This window comes from Podarcis muralis, chromosome 2, assembly GCF_964188315.1.
Source record: "Podarcis muralis chromosome 2, rPodMur119.hap1.1, whole genome shotgun sequence".
Lineage (NCBI taxonomy): Eukaryota > Metazoa > Chordata > Lepidosauria > Squamata > Lacertidae > Podarcis > Podarcis muralis.
Window position 1 is genome coordinate 19,424,758 of NC_135656.1, and position 20,358 is coordinate 19,445,115.

Consider the following 20,358-nt stretch of genomic DNA (forward strand, 5'->3'; position numbering starts at 1 on the left):
TCTCATCATCATCATCATCATCATCATCATCATCATCATATAATATTATTTACACCCTGCCCATCTGGATGCGTTTCCCCAGCCACTCTGGGTGGCTCCCAACAGATTAAAAACATGATAAAACATCAAACATTAAAAACTTCCCTTAAACAGTCAGATATAGTGGTTCCTTGGTTTATGAACATAATCCATTCCAGAAGTCTGTTATTAAACCGAAACCATTCTTAAACCAAGGTGCGCTTTCCGTAATGAGGCCTCCTGCCACCAGTGCCCTTCCACCATTCGAATTCCGTTCTTAGACCGAGATAAAGTTTGCAAACTGGGACACTGTTTGCAGTTTTGCAGAGTCCATAAACCAAATCATTCTTAAACAGGACAGTTCTTAAACCGAGGTACCACTGTACAGTAGTTGCTTATTTCCTTGACATCTGATGGGAGGGCGTTCCACAGGGCGGGCGCCACTACCCAGAAGGCCCCCTGCCTGGTTCCCTGTAACTTTGCTTCTCACAGTAAGGGAACCACCAGAAGGCCCTCAGTGCTGGACCTCAGTGTCTGGACTGAGCGATGGGGGGTGGAGATGCTCCTTCAGGTATACTGGGCCGAGGCCGTTTAGGGCTTGAAAGGTCAGCACCAACACTTCAAATTGTGCTCAGAAACGTACTGGGAGCCAATGTAGGTCTTCCAGGACCGGTGTTATGTGGTCTCGGCGGCCACTCCCAGTCACCAGTCTAGCTGCCACATTCTGGATTAGTTGTAGTTTCTGGGTCACCTTCAAAGGTAGTCCCACGTAGAGCACATTGCAGTAGTCCAAGCAGAAGATAACCAGAGCATGCACCTCTTTGTTGGTTTTACGCACCATCTCTGGTCAAATAGGTTTGGCAGGCTTTTGAAACAATGCAACAAGGAAATGTGAGGGTAGTTAATTGCATTTCTGTGGGCCATAGCCGGTTTCATACTCAGAACAGAACCATTGAAATTAATTGATTTAAATCATTTAAGTCCATTGATTTCAGTGGGTTCACTCGGAATATGGCAGTAAGATTAGTAACAATTATTGAGGGCATTCATCGGTTTTTCCATGCATTGCCACCTTGGGTTAGGGATCAGTGTTAAAGTACTGCGCACACTGAGTTAGAGATCTGGCCAGACAGATGTATTGTTGAAGTTCATAAGCAGAGCGTGTTGGTGACCCTGGTTGCAACTACGACAAGCTTTCCATCATTGTAGGGATTTCTGCTTGTGAAATGGAATGTTCTCTGCCTCTCCCTGTCCACATGCACCCCCTTAAATCTCTTCTAGGGGTTCTCCCAACCATCTGAGACAGACTTGGGGACATGTACATGGGGGAGAGAGGGAGGACGTCCTGTCAGACAAGCAGAAATCCTTTCACGGATGGAATGGGAAAGTTCCCTGCTGCTCCTTCCAGAACTGCAGTTCTGATGCAACTGAGCCCTTTCTCTTATCACGCGGTTTACACATTTGCCTAATAAGGCTAATAATCCCCACAGATTGCCCTGTTTTCCTCCATGTTCACCTTTTAAAAAGTCATTTATATACGTTGCTGCCATTGCAGCATGCTGTGAAAATTGGATAACACGGGGAATGAGCATGCAGTGCAAAACTAGTGCCAATGGCTCCTGCAAAAATAAACCCATTCCCTGCAAAAGCATTGATAAACCATCCAACTGCAGTATTGATTGCCTGGAAGGAAAAATGATGCAAAAAGTCACTTTTGAGACATGCAAATGCAGCTATTTCCTCTGTGCAACCAACTTAGCATTACACACACACACACCCTTGCATTATTCTGTGAAGATAGGGATACTGTTCGACTAGTGATGTGCTAAGAGAAAATTTGATTGCCTACATGGGAAAGAATATACACCTGGTAAAAGCAGCATGGGCAAGAAGGAGGGGCTGGAAGTCCTTCTGATTCAATTCTTGGGCTTTCTTTTTCAGTTCCATGAGGGGTGGGGGGAATTCAGAATTCAAAATCCTTTTTTTCAGAAAGGTATACCAAACTAGGTAAAGGTAAAGGTAAAGGTAAAGGACCCCTGGATGGTTAAGTCCAGTCAAAGGCGACTATGGGGTTGCGGCGCTCATCTCGCTTTCAGGCCGAGGGAGCCGGCGTTTGTCCACAGGCAGCTTTCCAGGTCATGTGGCCAGCATGACTAAACCACTTCTGGCGCAACAGGACACCGTGACGGAAACCAGAGCGCACAGAAACACCATTTACCTTCCCGTCACAGTGGTACCTATTTATCTACTTGCACTGGTGTGCTTTTGAACTGATGGGTTGGCAGGAGCTGAGACTGAACAACGGGAGCTCACTCTGTTGAGTGGATTCGAACTGCCGACCTTCCGATCGGCAAGTATTATAGGTAAGGTGATATTTTTAATTGGGCCAGCTTCTGTAGATGTAATGAAAGTCTGCATATTTTCGAACTCTTCATCAGGCAGAATGCAAGGGGGAGGCAGTTTGAAAAACCACAAACCAAATTCTGAAGAGCGGGCTCTTCTTTTAACTGTGAGGATGTTGAGAATGCCAGTGCAGCTATGCTCTGCTTGCATGGCTGGAAGTGGCAACGCTTCTCAAGACTGATTGCTGGAAGCCACAGTAAGGAAGAGAGCTCTTGTGGTCAAATCCTACTCATGAGTTTCCCACAGGCATCTGGTCAGCCACAGTGAGAACAGGATGTTGGACTAGAAGGGCCATTGGCCTCATCCAGCGGTCTCTCCTCTGTTCTTAAGACGGGGAAATACAGGTCACCATCACTGAGACCTGGTGATCACTCTTCCACTCTGCCTGAAATAATAATAATAATAATAATAATAATAATAATAATAATAATAATAATAATAATAATTTATTATTTGTATCCCGCCCATCTGGCTGGGTTTCCCCAGCCACTCTGAGTGGCTTCCAACAAAGATGAAAGATACCCTAAAATGTCACATATTAAAAACTTCCCTGAACAGGGCTGCCTTCAGATGTCTTCTGAATGTCAGGTAGATGTTTATCGCTTTGACATCTGATGGGAGGGCGTTCCACAGGGCGGGCGCCACTACTGAGAAGGCCCTCTGCCTGGTTCCCTGTAACCTGGCCTCTCGCAGTGAGGGAACCGCCAGAAGGCCCTCGGAGCTGGACCTCAGTGTCCGGGCAGAACGATGGGGGAGGAGACGCTCCTTCAGATATACTGGACCAAGGCCGTTTAGGGCTTTAAAGGTCAGCACCAACACTTTGAATTGTGCTCGGAAACGTACTGGGAGCCAATGTAGGTCTTTCAAGACCAGTGTTATATGGTCTCGGCGGCCGCTCCCAGTCACCAGTCTAGCTGCCGCATTCTGGATTAGTTGTAGTTTCCGGGTCACCTTCAAAGGTAGCCCCACGTTGTGCTGTCACTTTCAGGGGTGCCATCTCGTGGGGGCCGAGCTATGTTGGGACTCCTCAATAATTTGTTGGAGGGCTGCCCCCAATGTTTCAAACAAACAGAGGGCAGAGGAGCTGAACATGGAGCCAAGCACTGCATGGTTTTCATGGCCATTCTTAATCCTCCTCCTGCTGTGGAAGGAGACCCTGGCTGCTCATGATGTTGCAATGTGATGGCACACATGTGATGACACCAGCACAGGTTGGCACCTTTGGTCCCCTTCAAGCACATGTGGCTAACCTGCTGCTTGTTGGTCATATGCATCCCTCAGAGGTCTTCGCCACAGCCCACTCAGGGTGCCAAAGCCACTACAAAATGTTACTGAATTTGCCCTCTCCTGCAATGGTGATATGGAGGGTGGCTTGCAGGGCAAAAGTCATCTCTGCATACTTTCTCCCCATGTGAGCCACGCTCCTTCCAACGCACCAAGCAGCTTCTGACCACCCACCCGCCGCTGCCACCACGTGCTTTCCACAGGAGTAACAAAAAAGTTTTCCGTCCCTGCCTTAAAGGAGCACTTGCAGGAGTGAGGCTTCATAGTGCCACACTTCCACACATCTGTTTCAAATGCTACCATGATTTTCCTGGGAAAGAGGTGTATCTTTGGAGGAGAAGTTACAGCCCACAAGAGAAGCACAAATTTAACACAGCCAAAGACAGATGATAGATAGATGATAGATGATAGATAGATGGTGGATAGATAGATAGATAGATAGATAGATAGATAGATAGATAGATAGATAGATGATAGATAGATAGATAGATAGATGATAGATAGATAGATAGATAGATAGATAGATGATAGATAGATGATAGATAGATAGATAGATGATAGATAGATAGATGGTGGATAGATAGATAGATAGATAGATAGATAGATAGATAGATAGATAGATAGATGATAGATAGATAGATAGATGATAGATAGATAGATGATAGATAGATAGATAGATAGATAGATAGATAGATAGATAGATGATAGATAGATAGATGATGATAGATAGATGATAGATAGATAGATAGATAGATAGATAGATAGATAGATAGATGATAGATAGATAGATAGATAGATAGATAGATGATAGATAGATAGATAGATGATAGATAGATGATAGATAGATGATAGATAGATGATAGATAGATGATAGATAGATAGATAGATAGATAGATAGATAGATAGATGATTGATAGATAGATAGATGATGATGATGATAGATAGATAGATAGATAGATAGATAGATAGATGATAGATAGATAGATAGATGATAGATAGATAGATAGATAGATAGATAGATAGATAGATGATAGATAGATGATAGATAGATAGATGATAGATAGATAGATAGATAGATAGATGATAGATAGATAGATGGTGGATAGATAGATAGATAGATAGATAGATAGATAGATAGATAGATGATAGATAGATAGATGATAGATAGATAGATAGATGATAGATAGATAGATAGATAGATAGATAGATAGATAGATAGATAGATGATAGATAGATAGATGATAGATAGATGGTGGATAGATAGATAGATAGATAGATAGATAGATAGATAGATAGATAGATGATAGATAGATAGATAGATAGATATAGATGATAGATGATAGATAGATAGATAGATAGATAGATAGATAGATAGATGATAGATAGATAGATGATAGATAGATGGTGGATAGATAGATAGATAGATAGATAGATAGATAGATAGATAGATAGATGATAGATAGATAGATAGATAGATAGATAGATGATGGATAGATAGCATGTCAACAATAGAGAGAGCAATACTTTGGCCAACATGCACTCAGAATGTCCAGGCATCATTAGATCATTATCTACATGAAATGTCTAAAAATACTTGCGGTTATAAAGAGAAGGGCTCATGTGCTTTGCATGCGGAAGATCCCTGGTCAATCCTAGTCACTTCCATTTTTTAAAAAAGGCACAAATGAAGAACCATCTGCCCCCGACCCTACCATAGGACTGAGGGCCAGCTCCATTGTTATGCAGTCTTTGCTCATGTGCAAGGATGTGTTTATTTTGGAATGTGATTGTAGCTATTCTGGGGTTTGGGGGAGCTCTAGATTTCCACCACCACCACCCCATCAACTTCTCAGTGTGTTACAGGGACAGACAAAATAGACTTGGTCAGCATCCCCAGGTACATGGACAAGAAATTATTGGGAAGGTTGTGGACCAAGTCTTCCCTGTCATATGCCCAAATCCACTGGACTGACCATAAATACCTTAACCAGGAACAATATGTCACGGAATGGCACTCTGCTGAAGCACCAGGTCCGTGAAAGCTTAGTCCACTATTAGATCTTTTAAACTTCAAGGTACCACAAGACTCTCTGTAGCTTTCGCTGCTGCTCCTCTGGAATTATAACCTTTTAAATATAGACATAGATATATAAAACACTTGTTTTCTGGTATAAACACAAGCAGTGACAATTATTTCTTTCAAGATCCTCAGAAAGGTGAGGCTTTTGAGAGCTGCCTTTGTGTGTGTGTGTGTGTGTGTGTGTGTGTGTGTGTGTGTGTGTGTGTGTATGTGTGTGTGTGTGTGTCTTTCTAACACACTTGCTTCTGTGCTTTGTTGTCTCCACAGTTCATTTTTGCAGTTACAAGGAGAAATTTATTAGTCTGTATTGCCGCCTTTCCGCTGTCATAGAGCTAGATTTTCTGAGCACCCAGCAATCCCTAAGGGAAGCAATTTCAGACAGTGAAGTCGCTGCAGCTAAACAAAGACACCAGCAAGTCTTAGATTACACACAGGTAACCGTCTGTTTTTCCGACTAGTCAAAGGTGATTTCTAGCAGGGGCTGTAATTTGGAACCTAAATGGAGAATTGTTGGGCAAAGGCACAGCATAAAGACGTTTAGTGTCAAAATACAATTTGGGTTTTATGAAATAGCCACTCTGCAGCTCTTCCCTCCCACCCCACCCCGCTTTCCCCTTGCTTGCTTTCTGAGAGAAATTCCATGGATAAAATCATATGACAGTTATACTGGAGTGTTGCAGAGAAGCGTGTCAGTTTGGGTTATAAATCCCATTTCCCACCCCTACCTCTCTAATATGAGCAAAAGAAAAAACTCAATTTAGGCTGGGTCGTAGCCTTTCTTCTCTTAATGTCACAAGGCCCCACCACCACTCCGACTGTCAGTCTGCAATGAAACATGCACACCCCGCCAACAACTGTTTCTTTTGACAGAGGCGGCCCTACCGTGAGGTGATGTGAAGCAGCAGCTGGGTTAGGCAAGAGATTTGGGGGACCCATGAAGGTGGTGGGGTGGGAGGCAAAAAGACCAGGGATGGAGCACCGTTCGCCAGGAAGCTGTCCTCCCCCAGCAGTGGTGTAGCATGGGTTGCCAGTGCCCGGAGCCACACAAAGCAGGAGGGAGGGAGGGAAACGGACAGAGAACGCATGCGCATTCAGCTGCCTAATGGTGTCCACGTCATCCAGGAGATCGCAGCTGCAGAGATAAGGAAAAAAGAGCCATTCCATTGTCTGGAGAGGTCACTTCCTGGTTTGCATGGAAAAGCTGTTTTCAAGAGAGCTGGGCAACGGAAGCCCACAGCTGCACTGAGGCAGCACTGAGTGTTGACATTCCATGCCCCTAACAATTTTGCCCCCGTGGCCCCCCGATGCTACGCCACGTGTCCCCTAGCACCCTTAAAATGGACCAGTGCTTTGCTCTTAGATGGCTTCCATTCAGTTCAGTAGCAGCTTAGGCAGAGATCTTCTCGGTTTGTTACAACCCTTGTTAATTAGTGGAAGGCAGGGGAAATGTGGTTCGATTTGCAAACCTTACCTAGTGCCTAGTTCCCAGTACAATAGCACAAACTGAAATGCTGCTAATTCAATCACTGTATCATATGGGGGTAGTGTGTACTGGCCCTTAGTTTCATTTAGGACTTGATATAAACGTACTGGGTTACTCTGGCTATGGTTTATTTATTTATTTTATTTTATTTCACTTTGTTTATCTGTATCCCGCCGTCTTCCCAGACCGGGACTCAATGTAGCTTACAGATATAACAGAACAAGCTTGAAACGTAGAAAGGATAAGTCATTTAAAAGCAGCTGAACACTAACTAAACTGATCCTAATAAAAAGAGCTAGTAAAAATACATATAATAACAAGACAGAACATCACAACACTAGCCTTTTCCAATCAGTTCCTATAAAGGCCTGTTGGAACAATACTGGTGCAATTTAGGCAGTTTCTACAACTGTAGGGTTTGCATGAGGATCACCGAATTATGACTAGAAACTCTAGCAGCAGTATAATGCTGTACGTATGGATGACCCTGTGGATATGATCCCACGCCTTGACTGCAATCCCATTTTCCTGGGAGTAAGCCCCATTGAACTCAATGAGGTTAACTTCTGAGTAGACATGCCTAGAATTCACCAGAATTTTCCAGGTTCCTAATATCCTTCTGAATTTTGCCATACTTCTCTGTGTTTACCATTAGAATGGAGAGAATTCTGGGACTGAAGAAGGCAAGGAACTTACGGTCCTCCAGACATAGCTGAGCTCCATTTCCCATCATCCCAAGACAGCATGGGCAGTGGTCCAAGATGATGGGAGTTGGAGGCCAACAGCATCTGATGAGAGACAAGTATTCCACTCCTGGAATAGAGTTCAGCAGAGTTCAGGATACAAAACCTAGGACCCAAGTGGTCCTGTACATCTCACCACCATTTTCCAACCTTTTGATTTTTTTTGGTTTCTTGCATAATTTATATTAGCAGATGCTTCTAGTAGCCGAGACAGCTGTGCCTAATTTTATGCCCTGCCCCAATTTTCAAGTCCTTCCTTATTCATTCATTCACTTACGTTTTTAATGCTGAAGTTAATACTTCAAAAAGTGCAGATCTTGGGCGCAGATGCTTAACATTGGCCCACCTCTCACACGTACCTTCAGCATAAGTCTTAATCGTTTTTAATTTGTGTATGTGAATCTGATTATACCAAATCCACATGTTCACAAATCATCACCAGTAACATCCTCATTTCAACAGATACGTAGTCCCCCTCTAACCATGAACCTGAACTATCCCAGTAGGTTTACAGTCCCACAGACTCATTTCCTGGTGGCCAGCCACCATTTTTCCTCCCGATTTCAGAAAACGTAGTAGCATGTAAGAGAGGTGAGCAGCTGGCTGTGCGTAAATTTGTTATTGCTCCAAAAAACCAAAACAAAAACACCAAATCCCGGGCCAAAAGTGCCTGCAATCATTACAAAATGAGAGAGTATGTACCGTAGAAGGTTAGGAGTCACAATTCTCACAAAGCATGATTTATAGGGACAATGAGAATTTTTTAAAAAATGAAATAGAAAATATTAAGGATTCAAACAAAGGGGTCTGTTGTGGCCTCAGCCTAGCACTTCTTAGAGAAGACAGTGACTCAAGCTGTAGGTTTCGTGATTGTTCGTAATGGATGAAAATGTAGCAGAGCCTTTCAAACCACAGTGTTTTGTACCGAATTATTGTGACAGTGTATTAGACTTGTCAGGTTCCTTCCCAAACTAAAACCAGCTGTATTCCACCTATTGGGGGGAGGGAGGGACTTTTGGCCCAGCACATACCGCAATCTTCAGCGGCGACCGCAAAACCACAAGAGCATTTGTATGATCCTAGATCTGAGACAGTGCTGAAGTCACTACACAAACCAAACATTGTAAAGAGCAAAGGGAGTCCATAAAAGCTGTTCTGAAATGGGAGCTGGAGAGAAACCAGAAAGTAAAAAATTATATGCCGTAGATAAGGTATGTTGTGTCTGAAACAGGCTGCTGGGCAGCGAGAAAAGGGGTATTTCAGGATTGACCCGAGCTAAGCTGAATATCTGGAGCTGAAATGGCAATTAAGTTATAATTTATATGTACAGTAATGTGTCAGGCACTCTGCGAGAAGCATGGCTCGTATGACTGGGCTATTAGCATAATGTTCCTTTAGAGCTGTGTCGGTGACAGAAACAAGGGTCCATACTTAAGCTTCATTAAATATATTGGATCAGACTGGGTAACAATCAAGCAGGGTTGGGAGGAGTTACTGTGAATAATATGCCCATCAAAACAGGATGGCAACTCCCCATGATTTATCTCTCAGACACACACAGACACATATTCTTAATCACCGAACCAAATGCTTGCTCAGCACTGGGCCAGTTCATTCACACAGCTGCTGTCCTGCAAAACAGCAGCCCACTATGGGGTTGTAGGGATGCCCATTCCCTTTGGCCACTCCCAACTGGTCTTCTGGGCTTCACATATCCCAATATGTGCTCTGATTTTGGCTCCAAGGGGTTAGGAAATCCAGAAAGGTTGAGCAGCTACCAAGAATATCTCCTTGATTTCTTGCCTTTGGTGTTACAATTTGGTGATGTTCCCATGATGCTGGTACACAGATAGTACCGTTTGCAGGACAGTCTTACTTGTTCTTGACTTGGCACCTAACAAAATTGATGGTCCATATTTTGCTTCCTTCTGACAATTAGTTCTATCCCGGCAGAGCATCCTTCTAGGTCTGTGTGTTCTACCATAGTAGCAGCCTATGAGCACTCTTCAAAGACAGCACAAGGTAGAGCAGGGGTAAGGGACTTGTGGCCCTCCATATATTGTTGGACTGCAACTCCCATAAACACTAGCCGGCAGAGCCGATGGTTGGGGGTGATGGGAGTTGTAGTCTAACAGCAGCTCAGAAGCCATGGGTTCCCTTTCCCTGATGCAGAGGACATAAGAAGTATAGTCCACAGAAGTCTAGTGTCCAGATCAAGGGAAGTAATAGTACCACTCTATTCTGCCTTGGTCAGACCACACCTGGAATACTGTGTCCAGTTCTGGGCACCACAATTTAGGAAGGATGTTGACAAGCTTGGAATGTGTGCAGAGGAAAGCAACCCAGATGATCAAAGGTCTTGAAACCGAGCCTTATGAGGAACGGTCGAAGGAGCTGAAAAAGAGGAGATTGAGAGGAGATATCATAGCCATCTTCAAATATCTTAAGGGCTGCGCATGAAAGATGGATCAGGCTTATTTTCTCCTCAAGAGGGTAGGACTCGAACCAATGGCCTCAAGTTAAAAGAAAGGAGATTCCAACTAAACGTACAGAAAAACCTTCTGACAGGAAGAGCTGTTTGATCATGAAACGGTCTCCCTCAGAAGGTGGTGGACTCTCCTTCCTCGGAGGTTGGGTGGCCATCTGTCATGGATGCTTTAGCTGGGATTCCTGCATTGCAGGGGGGTTGGATTAGAAGACCCATGGGGTCCCTTCCAGCCCTATGATTCTATGAGTAACAACAACAACAATTTTATTATTTATACCCACCCATCTGACTGGGTTGCCCTAGCCACACTGGGCATGGCTGTAGTAAAGAATCGGGAATGTTAGAGAATCGGGAATTGTTCTCGCCAAGTCCCAGCAAGAAAGAAAAGCTGTACCTTTCTTGCCAGAAGAAGTTGGCAAAAATCGCCCTCTGTCAGAAAATTGATGGCTGAGGCACAGCAATAATTCTGGGAGTACAAGAAGACTATTCATCTCAGAGATCAGGGGAGGCTGAACCACATCAATGACAGATTTCCTTACCCCCTTTAAAGCTATAGGAACTGCCAGTCATCATTACACTTCTCTTGTAATTAACAATGAGGTATCTATTTAAACTTGTCATACATAAACCCAATGTTGTTTTTAAATATATATATATCTGCACCATCTTCTTCACATAGCAAATCGATGAGATCTGGCGTGAAATGAGATGGATCAATGAAGCACTACAATACGCACGGTACAGGCAGCCGCCTGCCGGCTTGCCGGTAGCGAAAATTGTGGATCTGTCAGAAGAACCCATCCAAAAGAAGATAAGTTCAACATCCTCTCACCTCGATTGTCTTCCATCCCCGCCACCCTCGCCAGAGATGGAGACCCACCGGAGAAAAGTCTTGAGCGGTAAGGGAAAAGCTTTTTACTCCCCTTCGGTCTAGGCAAGAACAAGGCAAAATTCTCCATCACGTCTCATTCAGAAGCATGTGGGCATCGCAGGTTATGACTTGCCCAGCAACCATAAGGTTGCCTGTGTTTATATTTACCTCTCTCGCCCTGACCAAGCCACTGTGATCCACGCAATGGTCACCTCCAGACTGGATTATTGTAACCTACTCTACATGGGGCTGCCCTTGAGGCTGACCCAGAAACTCCAGCGGGTGCAGAATGCCATGGAAAGACTCCTTACGGGGTCCTCGCCACGGGATCACATTCACCCAGTGCTATAGCAGCTGCACTGGCCCCTGGTGGAGTACAGGATCAGGTTTAAGGTGTTGGTTTTAACCTTTAAAGCCCTATATGGCCTAGGACCCTCGTACCTACGGGACCGCCTCTCCTGGTACGCCCCACGGAGGACCTTACAGTCTTCGAACAAAAACACCTTGGAGGTCCCGGGCCACAGAGAGGTTAGGCTGGTCTCAACCAGAGCCAGGGCTTTTTCGGCTGTGGCTCTGATCTGGTGGAACACTCTGTCACAAGAGACTAAGGCCCTGCGGGACTTGACATCTTTCCCCAGGGCCTGCAAGGCAGAGCTGTTCCACCAGGCCTTTGGCCAAGGCACAGCCTGACCCCCTCCTCTGGCAATCCTTACAGAACTCTAGTCCAATGGTTGCCATCAATTTGATTTGAACTGATTTTATAATGAATTGATTTTGGAATGCTATATTATTTTACTGTTGTTAGCCGCTCTGAGCCCGGCTTTGGCTGGGGAGGGCGGGATATAAATAAAATATTATTATTATTATTATTATTATTATTATTATTATTATTATTATTAGCCACAGGCAAATGGCTAAAAGCAGAGTGAGGAAGCCTGCTTTTAGCCATTTGCAAACACAACGATAGAATACTGAGATCCAGTCCACACATCTGGCATGTAGATCACACACCAACACCAGCCACAGCTGTACCATTTTTTTAGGGTCCCTCACACAAATGTTGCCCGTTACACAGTGAGATTGTCCATTCCATGTGGGGGAATGAGGAAACTGATGGGCACTTTTCACATGGTGAATTCTGCTAAATGATACAGGTCGGGAGTGCAAAACTTGCCACAGAGATGTCAAGATGCCTGTGGAGATGGCTAAATAATCTTAGGACCAACTATTTACATTGACTTCCAGCTCAGTGTTGGCCTTCTTCATCCTGGAAGTAGAATTCTGCTTTGTCTCCTAGTATGTTGCAGCTCAGAGCTTAAGGTTCATGGAGAAATTAAAAAATAAATATCAATGGGAGGGAGGGTTGTGGGCTCATTTTCCTTCCAGCCTTTGACACCTCTCCTGTCTTCACATCGCCTCTCTGCTCCTCTGGCCTTGTCTTGCAGTTTGGACAGATGACTTCTCTGCACAGCTGTCAATGCTTCCCTTTTTTAAAAGGGAAATTCCCTTATTCCAAATAGGATTCCTCGCAAGGGAAAAGTTGACAGCTATGCTTCTCTGCAGCATGGGTCTAGCAATTTAGTTTAGCTAGCATTCTTCAACTGCACTCAGATGGTTTGTGCAAGGGGACGACATCTTTACCAAAATCAAATTAAGCAAGGCTGGTAACATCAGGTGGTTATCACTGAACTAAAGAGTTTGGTAGATTATCTAATGCTGCAAAGAAAAGAGATTTTTGGCTAATTGGAAGGACAGGCAGTAGCCAACAGAGCTCGGAGTAATGAAGAAGTAAAAGAGGATCCCAAAACACAAATGGTTATAAAGAGATGAGCCTCAGGGACAGCAAGGCCAGAACTAAGAAGGAACCTTTGGACCTGTGTTCTGCTGCCTCTTGTGGTTATCTAGTCAGAACTACAGACTTCCCATGTCAATGATGTTCTCTCAGGCTCCAGGATGACTCCATCACCCTAGGTCAGGCATCCCCAAACTTGACCCTCCAGCTGTTTTAGGACTACAACTCCCATTATCCCTAGCTAACAGGACCAGTGGTCAGGGATGATGGGAACTGTAGTCCCAAAACAGCTGGAGGGCCAAGTTTGGGGATGCCTGGCCTAGGTGGTCCATTGGTGTCTGCTGACCTGAATGAATGAATTTGTCCCTTTCAATGGGTCTACTCTAAACAAGTCAAAATCTGGATACTAGCCGTTGTGAACACACCATTTTAGCTCATACTGTATTGACCCAAATATAAGCCGCACCCGAATATAAGCAACACATTTAAAATTGGAGGGGGGAATAAATACCCAAATATGAGCTGCTGCCTTCCTCTCTGCTCTTGGCTGCATACTGGGGCGAATATAAGCCACACTTTAACTTTTCATGGTCGGAATTTAGGAAAAAAGTGAGGCTTATATTCAGACCAATACGGTAAATTGAATTTCAAGTGTTTTAGACTTGTTGGCAGCTAAGTCAACCTAGATAGCTCCACTCTTGAAGGCTGTCTCTGTAGGCTATACTTAAGAAAAGATAGAAAGTTAAGAGCCCACCTTAGTAATCATCTTCTTATCAATATACTCCTAATAACCCTTTTACCTTAAAAGTTAAGGATTACCCAAGATAATGCCTTGGCAACCAAATATGGAACATAAGGAGAGACTTGCCCAGACTTGTTCCAGCAGGAAGCAACATATCCGAGGTGAGTTTGGAGATAGCAGAAAGGAAAGCTAATTACCGTATTTTTCGCTCTATAAGACGCACCAGACCACAAGACGCACCTAGTTTTTGGAGGAGGAAAACAAGAAAAAAAATATTCTGAATCTCAGAAGCCAGAACAGCAAGAGGGATCACTGCAGCAATCCCTCTTGCTGTTCTGGCTTCTGGGATAGCTGCACAGCCTGCATTCACTCCATAAGACGCACACACATTTCCCCTTGCTTTTTAGGAGGGAAAAAGTGAGTCTTATAGAGCAAAAAATACTGTAATTGGCTCACCCCTTTGAAGTTGCGTTGTCAAGAATCTGCAGCAAGGGTAGCCAACATGGTGCCCTCAAAATGGACAACAACACCCATCAGCTGCAGCCAGTATGGGCAGTTGTCAGGAATTATGGGAGTTGTAGTCTGAAACATTTGGAACCCCATTGACTATTCCTGCTGTAGTTTGTACAGGCCCAACTTAGTAAAGAAAAGTTCATCTCTGATCTAAACTCTTGGGTCTGACGGTTCCAGAAACAGTCCACAAGTTTCTTTGGGGAAGCCGTTCAAATACTTGAGGTGATTTATGCTGCAGCAATCCTGGATTTGCCAGAGAGTATACAAGGAACAAGAAGCCACAGCCAATCACATCTCCATGACAAAAAAATATATATACCTGTATGGTACATGTATCTACAAGCATGTACTTGCCCCATTCGCAGTGTACACTTTTAAGCGAATATTTCAAACACTAAAGCACAGTGCTATGCAGCAGGTACTCTTACAGGAGAGTTTTAGGATTTGGTGGAAGCCCATTACATTAGATATATACCATTGCCAGTGTCCCTACACCATTGGGGCCTGAGGTTTTTTCCAGTGGAATGCTACACTGGCATAGATCCCTACAGTTGGCACAATTCCAGGATGCAGTGTCATGGACATAATGGGAAGATGACAAAGGAAGGCCAGAATTACACCAAATCCAATGGTCCCACTATGAAATTAAATACTGCCTAATTTTTTTTTTATTAAAATAGGATAGGTAGCACACCTCATCAAATTCTTAAGCACCTGCCCTTTTAGAGTTCATTAGGCGATATCGTGTGACACCACAGGAAATCCATACATTGTTTCAAAAGGAATTAATTCCATTTAAATTGCATGATTATTATTTTTTGCAAGCCCCAATTTGCAAGAGACTGATAAATGCAAAATCTGCAAAATCCAACCAACCCATAACTGCTTTTCACTAGGTGCTATCAACTTAGTTGCCTTAGTGTTCGTGGAAACTAGAGCATAGGATCTGTCTTAATATCAGTGCTTTTTTTCTCTAAAAAAATATATGTTTAGGGGTACTCTCATTTTCTTACTCATATTGAAATACTGCCCCTCAATGAAGCCAAACTTAGATTCACAAAATGTTTAGGGGTATGCTACCCCTGTGTACCCCCAGAAAAAAGCACTGCTGTAATAAAGATTATCAACTGTTTGTCAGCATAGTCACATTTCAAAGGAGAAATTATATGGACTTCTGTTCAGACTAGGTAAAGGTAAAGGACCCCTGGATGGTTAAGTCTAATCAAAGGCGACTATGGGGTTGCGGTGCTCATCTCACTTTCAGGCTGAGGGAGCCAGCGTTTGTCCACAGACAGCTTTCCCAGTCATGTGGCTAACATAACTAAACCGCTTCTGGCAAAACAGAACACCATGATGGAAACCAGAGTGCATGGAAACACCGTTTACCTTCCAGCCACAGTGGTACCTATTTATCAACTTGCACTGGTATGCTTTTGAACTCCTAGGTTGGCAGGAGCTGGGACAGAGCAGCAGGAGCTCAGCCCGTCACGGGGATTCGAACCGCTGACCTTCTGATTGGCAAGCCCAAGAGGCTCTGTGGTTTAGACCACAGTGCCACCCGTGTCCCCCCTTGTTCACACTACAAGCATTATAGAAATAGCTAGTATCACTCCTGACAAATTTTGCCCTATTACTGCATCTAATGTATGTACAGTTGCACCTTGGTTTTCAAACAGAATGTGTTCCGGAAGTCCGTTCCACTTCTGAAATGTTCAGAAACCAACTCATGGCTTCCAATTGGCTGCAGGAGCATCCTGCATGCAATCGGAAGCCACGCCAGACGTTCGGCTGCCGAGACAAAGTCCACAAACCGGAATGCCTACTTCCGGGTTTGTGGCGTTCGAGTTCCAAGTTGTTTGGAAACCAAGGTACGACTATATTGGGTGTACAGCCTGCCAGTGGCTCATCCGTTCTCCTCCTCTTGTTTGCAGACTCCCAGCCGTACTCGGATGAAGAAGGCTGCTCGGAAGTTTTCCTTCCAACCGACAGCGACTACGACTCTAGCGATGCTTTGAGCCCGAGGGAGCTGGATTTGGTCTATTCGTCCTCGCAGGACATATCCCACCAGGCCGTGAGCTGCCTGAGCGGCAGCGCGCCGGATGTTCTCCAGATCCACGACATCAAGCCTTGCTTGACTCCCAAACAGAACCTGAGAGGGGGCGATACCTTGGAGGCTGACGTCGATCAGTCTAAGGAGCACCTACAAAGCCTGTCGCTGGGAGGAGGGCTTTCCCCCAAATGCACGGAAAAGTCAGCCGGCTTGAGGCAACCCTTGAGCTTCTTGGGCAAGAAGAAACACGGAAAGCATCAGCACTCCAGCTACTTCAGCCGGCACCATCGCTGGCTGCGCGTTCACAGCGAGAGCCAGTCCATCTCCCTCTCCGAAGGTCTGTACACTCCACATCTCACACGAGCTATGGAGTTCTCGCAAGAGCCTACCTCTGGCAGCGAGCAGATAAGCATCTCCATCGACTGTCCGCGCAGCACGTACTTACCTCACGCTACGAGCCTCCCGGAAGAAGGCAAAGGCAAATACCAGGAACTGAGGCCGAGCATCCGCAGGATATATGTGGAGTCGTACGGCACCGGCGAGGATGGCAAATCCTGGGCGCTAGGCAGCCGGCCGGTGGAACATGAAGATTTGCACATTTCTACAGGCCACCAAATGGTTCCGGAAGATCAGTCCAGTTCCAACACGGCTGAGGTATACAGCAGCGATCTTTAAGGCTGCGCAGTGGCTCTGTTCCCCTTCAGTACTGCCTTCAGGATGTGATCGCAATTATTGCAAATGGAGGAAGAGAGAGGTCTCTCTTCAAAGCAACCTTTGCATTCTCGTCTTTGCCAGATGCAGTTCAGCGTTGCCATGCATTTCTGAGGTGCAGCATGAAAAATGGGTTTGTCTCTTGGAAACATGCATGCCTGTGCAACCATCTTGAAAACAGGGAGGCTGACCCCAGATGGTTAAGGGTTTTTCTGTGATTTTAATAGGGCAGGGAGAATGGTTATCCAATGAGCTTTCTTTTCCCCAAGTGCAAAAGGGGCTTTCAGGGAAATGAAAAACATTCATGTCCCAAGATAATGGGCTTTCGATTATACTCAGAGAAGAGTCGCTTAAAGTAACGGGCCTAAGTTGGCCATATCCATTAATTTCAATGGGTCTGCTTTGAGTAGGGTTAATGTTGGATACAGCTCCATTTGCTGCCTGAGGAGGAACAGCAGCAATGTGAGCCAAACACACATTATTATTATTATTATTATTATTATTATTATTATTATTATTATTATTAACATTTATATACGGCCTCGGTCCAGTATATCTGAAGGAGTGTCTCCTCCCCCATCGTTCTGCCCGGACACTGAGGTCCAGCTCCGAGGGCCTTCTGGCGGTTCCCTCACTGCGAGAGGCCAAGTTACAGGGAACCAGGCAGAGGGCCTTCTCGGTAGTGGCACCCACCCTGTGGAACGCCCTCCCATCAGATGTCAAAACGATAAACATCTACCTGACATTCAGAAGACATCTGAAGGCAGCCCTGTTCAGGGAAGTTTTTAATATGTGACATTTTAGTGTATCTTTTATCTTTGTTGGAAGCCGCCCAGAGTGGCTGGGGAAACCCAGCCAGATGGGCGGGGTACAAATAATAAATTATTATTATTATTATTATTATTATTATTATTATTATTATTATTACTGCCCTATACCCACAGGTCTCCCTTTTCTCCTCCATTTGCCCCACCGCTTTCCCACAAGAAAACCCAGTATTTTGTGCCGAATTGGAACAAACGGCAATCGGGTTTTCTGAGGATCACCGTTTGTTCCTATTTATTGCTAAAGAGTGGGTTTTCCGGGGGGAAAGCAGCAGGGCAAAGGCAAAACCACTCGGACACATGCACAGAAAGTGTGGGAGAAGCAGAAAACTCCTCAGACCCGTGCTTTCCAGACATAGGAGAAATAGACAGGTGGATGAGCATGGTGTGTAATGTGCGAGGCCAGTCGATTTATTTTGGTACAGTGGTGCCCCACAAGACGAATGCCTCGCAAGACAGAAAACCCGCTAGACGAAAGGGTTTTCCGTTTTTGAGTTGCTTCGCAAGACAAATTTCCCTATGGGCTTGCTTCGCAAGACGAAAATGTCTTGCGAGTCTTGCCATTTTCCCCCCGCTTTCCCCCCCTTTTTCTAAGCCGCTAAGCCGCTAATAGCCTTTTAGCAGCTCTGCCGCTAAGCCTTTAATAGCCGCTAAGCCGCTAATAGCCTTTTAGCAGCTCAGCCGCTAAGCCTTTAATAGCCACTAAGCCGCTAAGTCGGGGAAGTAAGGTTTATGAAAAAGAGGTTGTGAAATTATACGTGTTTATATGTTTGTGTGTTTATGTATTGTTTATTGTATTGTTTTTTATTTATGTTGGAAAATTAATAAAAATTTATATATATAAAAAAATAGCCGCTAAGCCACTAAACCGCTAATAGCGCTAATCCGCTAATCCGCTAATAGGGTTGCTTCACACGACGAAAAAACCGCTAGACGAAGAGAATCGCAGAACGGATTCTTTTCGTCTTGCGAGGCACCACTGTACCTGAAACTGAAAAATCCAGAGCCTTTCCCCCTCCCTGGCATAACAATGAATTAAATGGCTAGCTCACCCAAAACCAGCTGCCTAAGACAGTCACTTCACTTGGCTTCATGGTAGTGTTTATCCTGCAAGAAAAAAAGGGGGAGTGAGAGCTCTCTCTTTTTGCCTTCTTTCCTACTCCTAGTGTTCCCAGCCCCAATCAACTGCTGATTGGCTGCCATTTTTTGTCTCAAGGTTACTCTTCTTTCCTAGCCAAAGTGTTGCGCCATCACGTAGCAGATCAGATTTGGGCTGTGTGATGTCCCAGAGCATCATTCAGCAGGAGGGCAACTCGCTGATAGCATTTGATGGTGTCGGTGACCTCATTGTGTGGCCCAGTATGATTGGCTACAGGACATGGTCATTGGTGTTAGGACAGAAAAAGCTGGCTTGAAGAATGAACCGGTGCCAGCGGTGCAGCCGATTGGTGCTACGAAATGGCACACTAAGGGAAGGGGGATAAAGAGGGTACCCATTTTGAGCTGGGGGGCGGAGATTTGTTCTGCCTTCAGTCTGCCCCCATAGGGTGGGTGGGAGGAATCACACACAAAGATCTCCCCAAACGTTCATTGGGAAAGGTAGTGCTTTGAGGAGAGGGCAATAAAACTGTCGCGCAAAGCATTCCTGTTTCAACTAAGCCCTAACTTTTGATATTTGCATGTCTGGGAGCAGCTGTAGAGGGAGAGGAATTCCTTTGGGTCATAGCTACTCTATGGTGTACAGCTAGCTGTTGCTGCAGATGATTTTCTTCAGCTTACAAGTCTACCATTCCCAAAGGTCTTTGTGGGGAACCAGGACAGTTAAAAGCGATACAGAATCGAAAGAGGTTTGCAATCTACATATTGCTTCTGCACTGGGATAGAATTGGCAATTCCGTTTGTAGGATGCCTGCGAGCTTCTCCTTTGCATCTCAAAAGGGGTTTGTTAGGCAATGGGGTTTGATGGCTTATTCCCATAAAACATGCAGGATAAGAGACATGATTTTTCTCACCAACCATGGACCAATCCCAAAGAGTGAAGTGTTGTATTCTCTATGGTGTTGGAGCAAAAGGCATTTTGAAAACCACGATTCTTAACCTCCATAGTTTGCCCTCATTTATTATAGTAGAAACTGCAGAGACCAAACTTTAAAATATAGGTGTACCTCACAACTCATGCCCAAGTTCATACAAGATTCTAGCTGCTGTGTGGCCCCACACAGAAACCCCGTGGGCACAGTGACCTCGGTCCAAAATTCTCGCTCTACACCCCTGGAAATCTGAGCTTTAACTCATTATTACATAGGACATTTTGGATCATGAAGCAATCTATGAAGTGAAATGAAGGGTGAAATTA

At 44.7% G+C, this 20,358-nt stretch overlaps 1 protein-coding gene across 1 annotated transcript in view; it reads left to right on the plus strand.

The window, feature by feature from the left end:
- ANKFN1 (ankyrin repeat and fibronectin type III domain containing 1) overlaps window positions 1-18,075 on the plus strand; it is a 233,345-nt gene extending 215,270 nt beyond the window's left edge. Inside the window, exons 18-20 of the mRNA XM_028711296.2 lie at window positions 6,053-6,219; window positions 11,179-11,398; window positions 16,349-18,075. Coding sequence (XP_028567129.2) covers window positions 6,053-6,219; window positions 11,179-11,398; window positions 16,349-17,142 — 1,181 coding nt within the window. The 3' untranslated portion in view covers window positions 17,143-18,075. The remainder of the gene's footprint in view (window positions 1-6,052; window positions 6,220-11,178; window positions 11,399-16,348) is intronic.
- The last annotated feature ends 2,283 nt before the right edge of the window (window positions 18,076-20,358 follow it).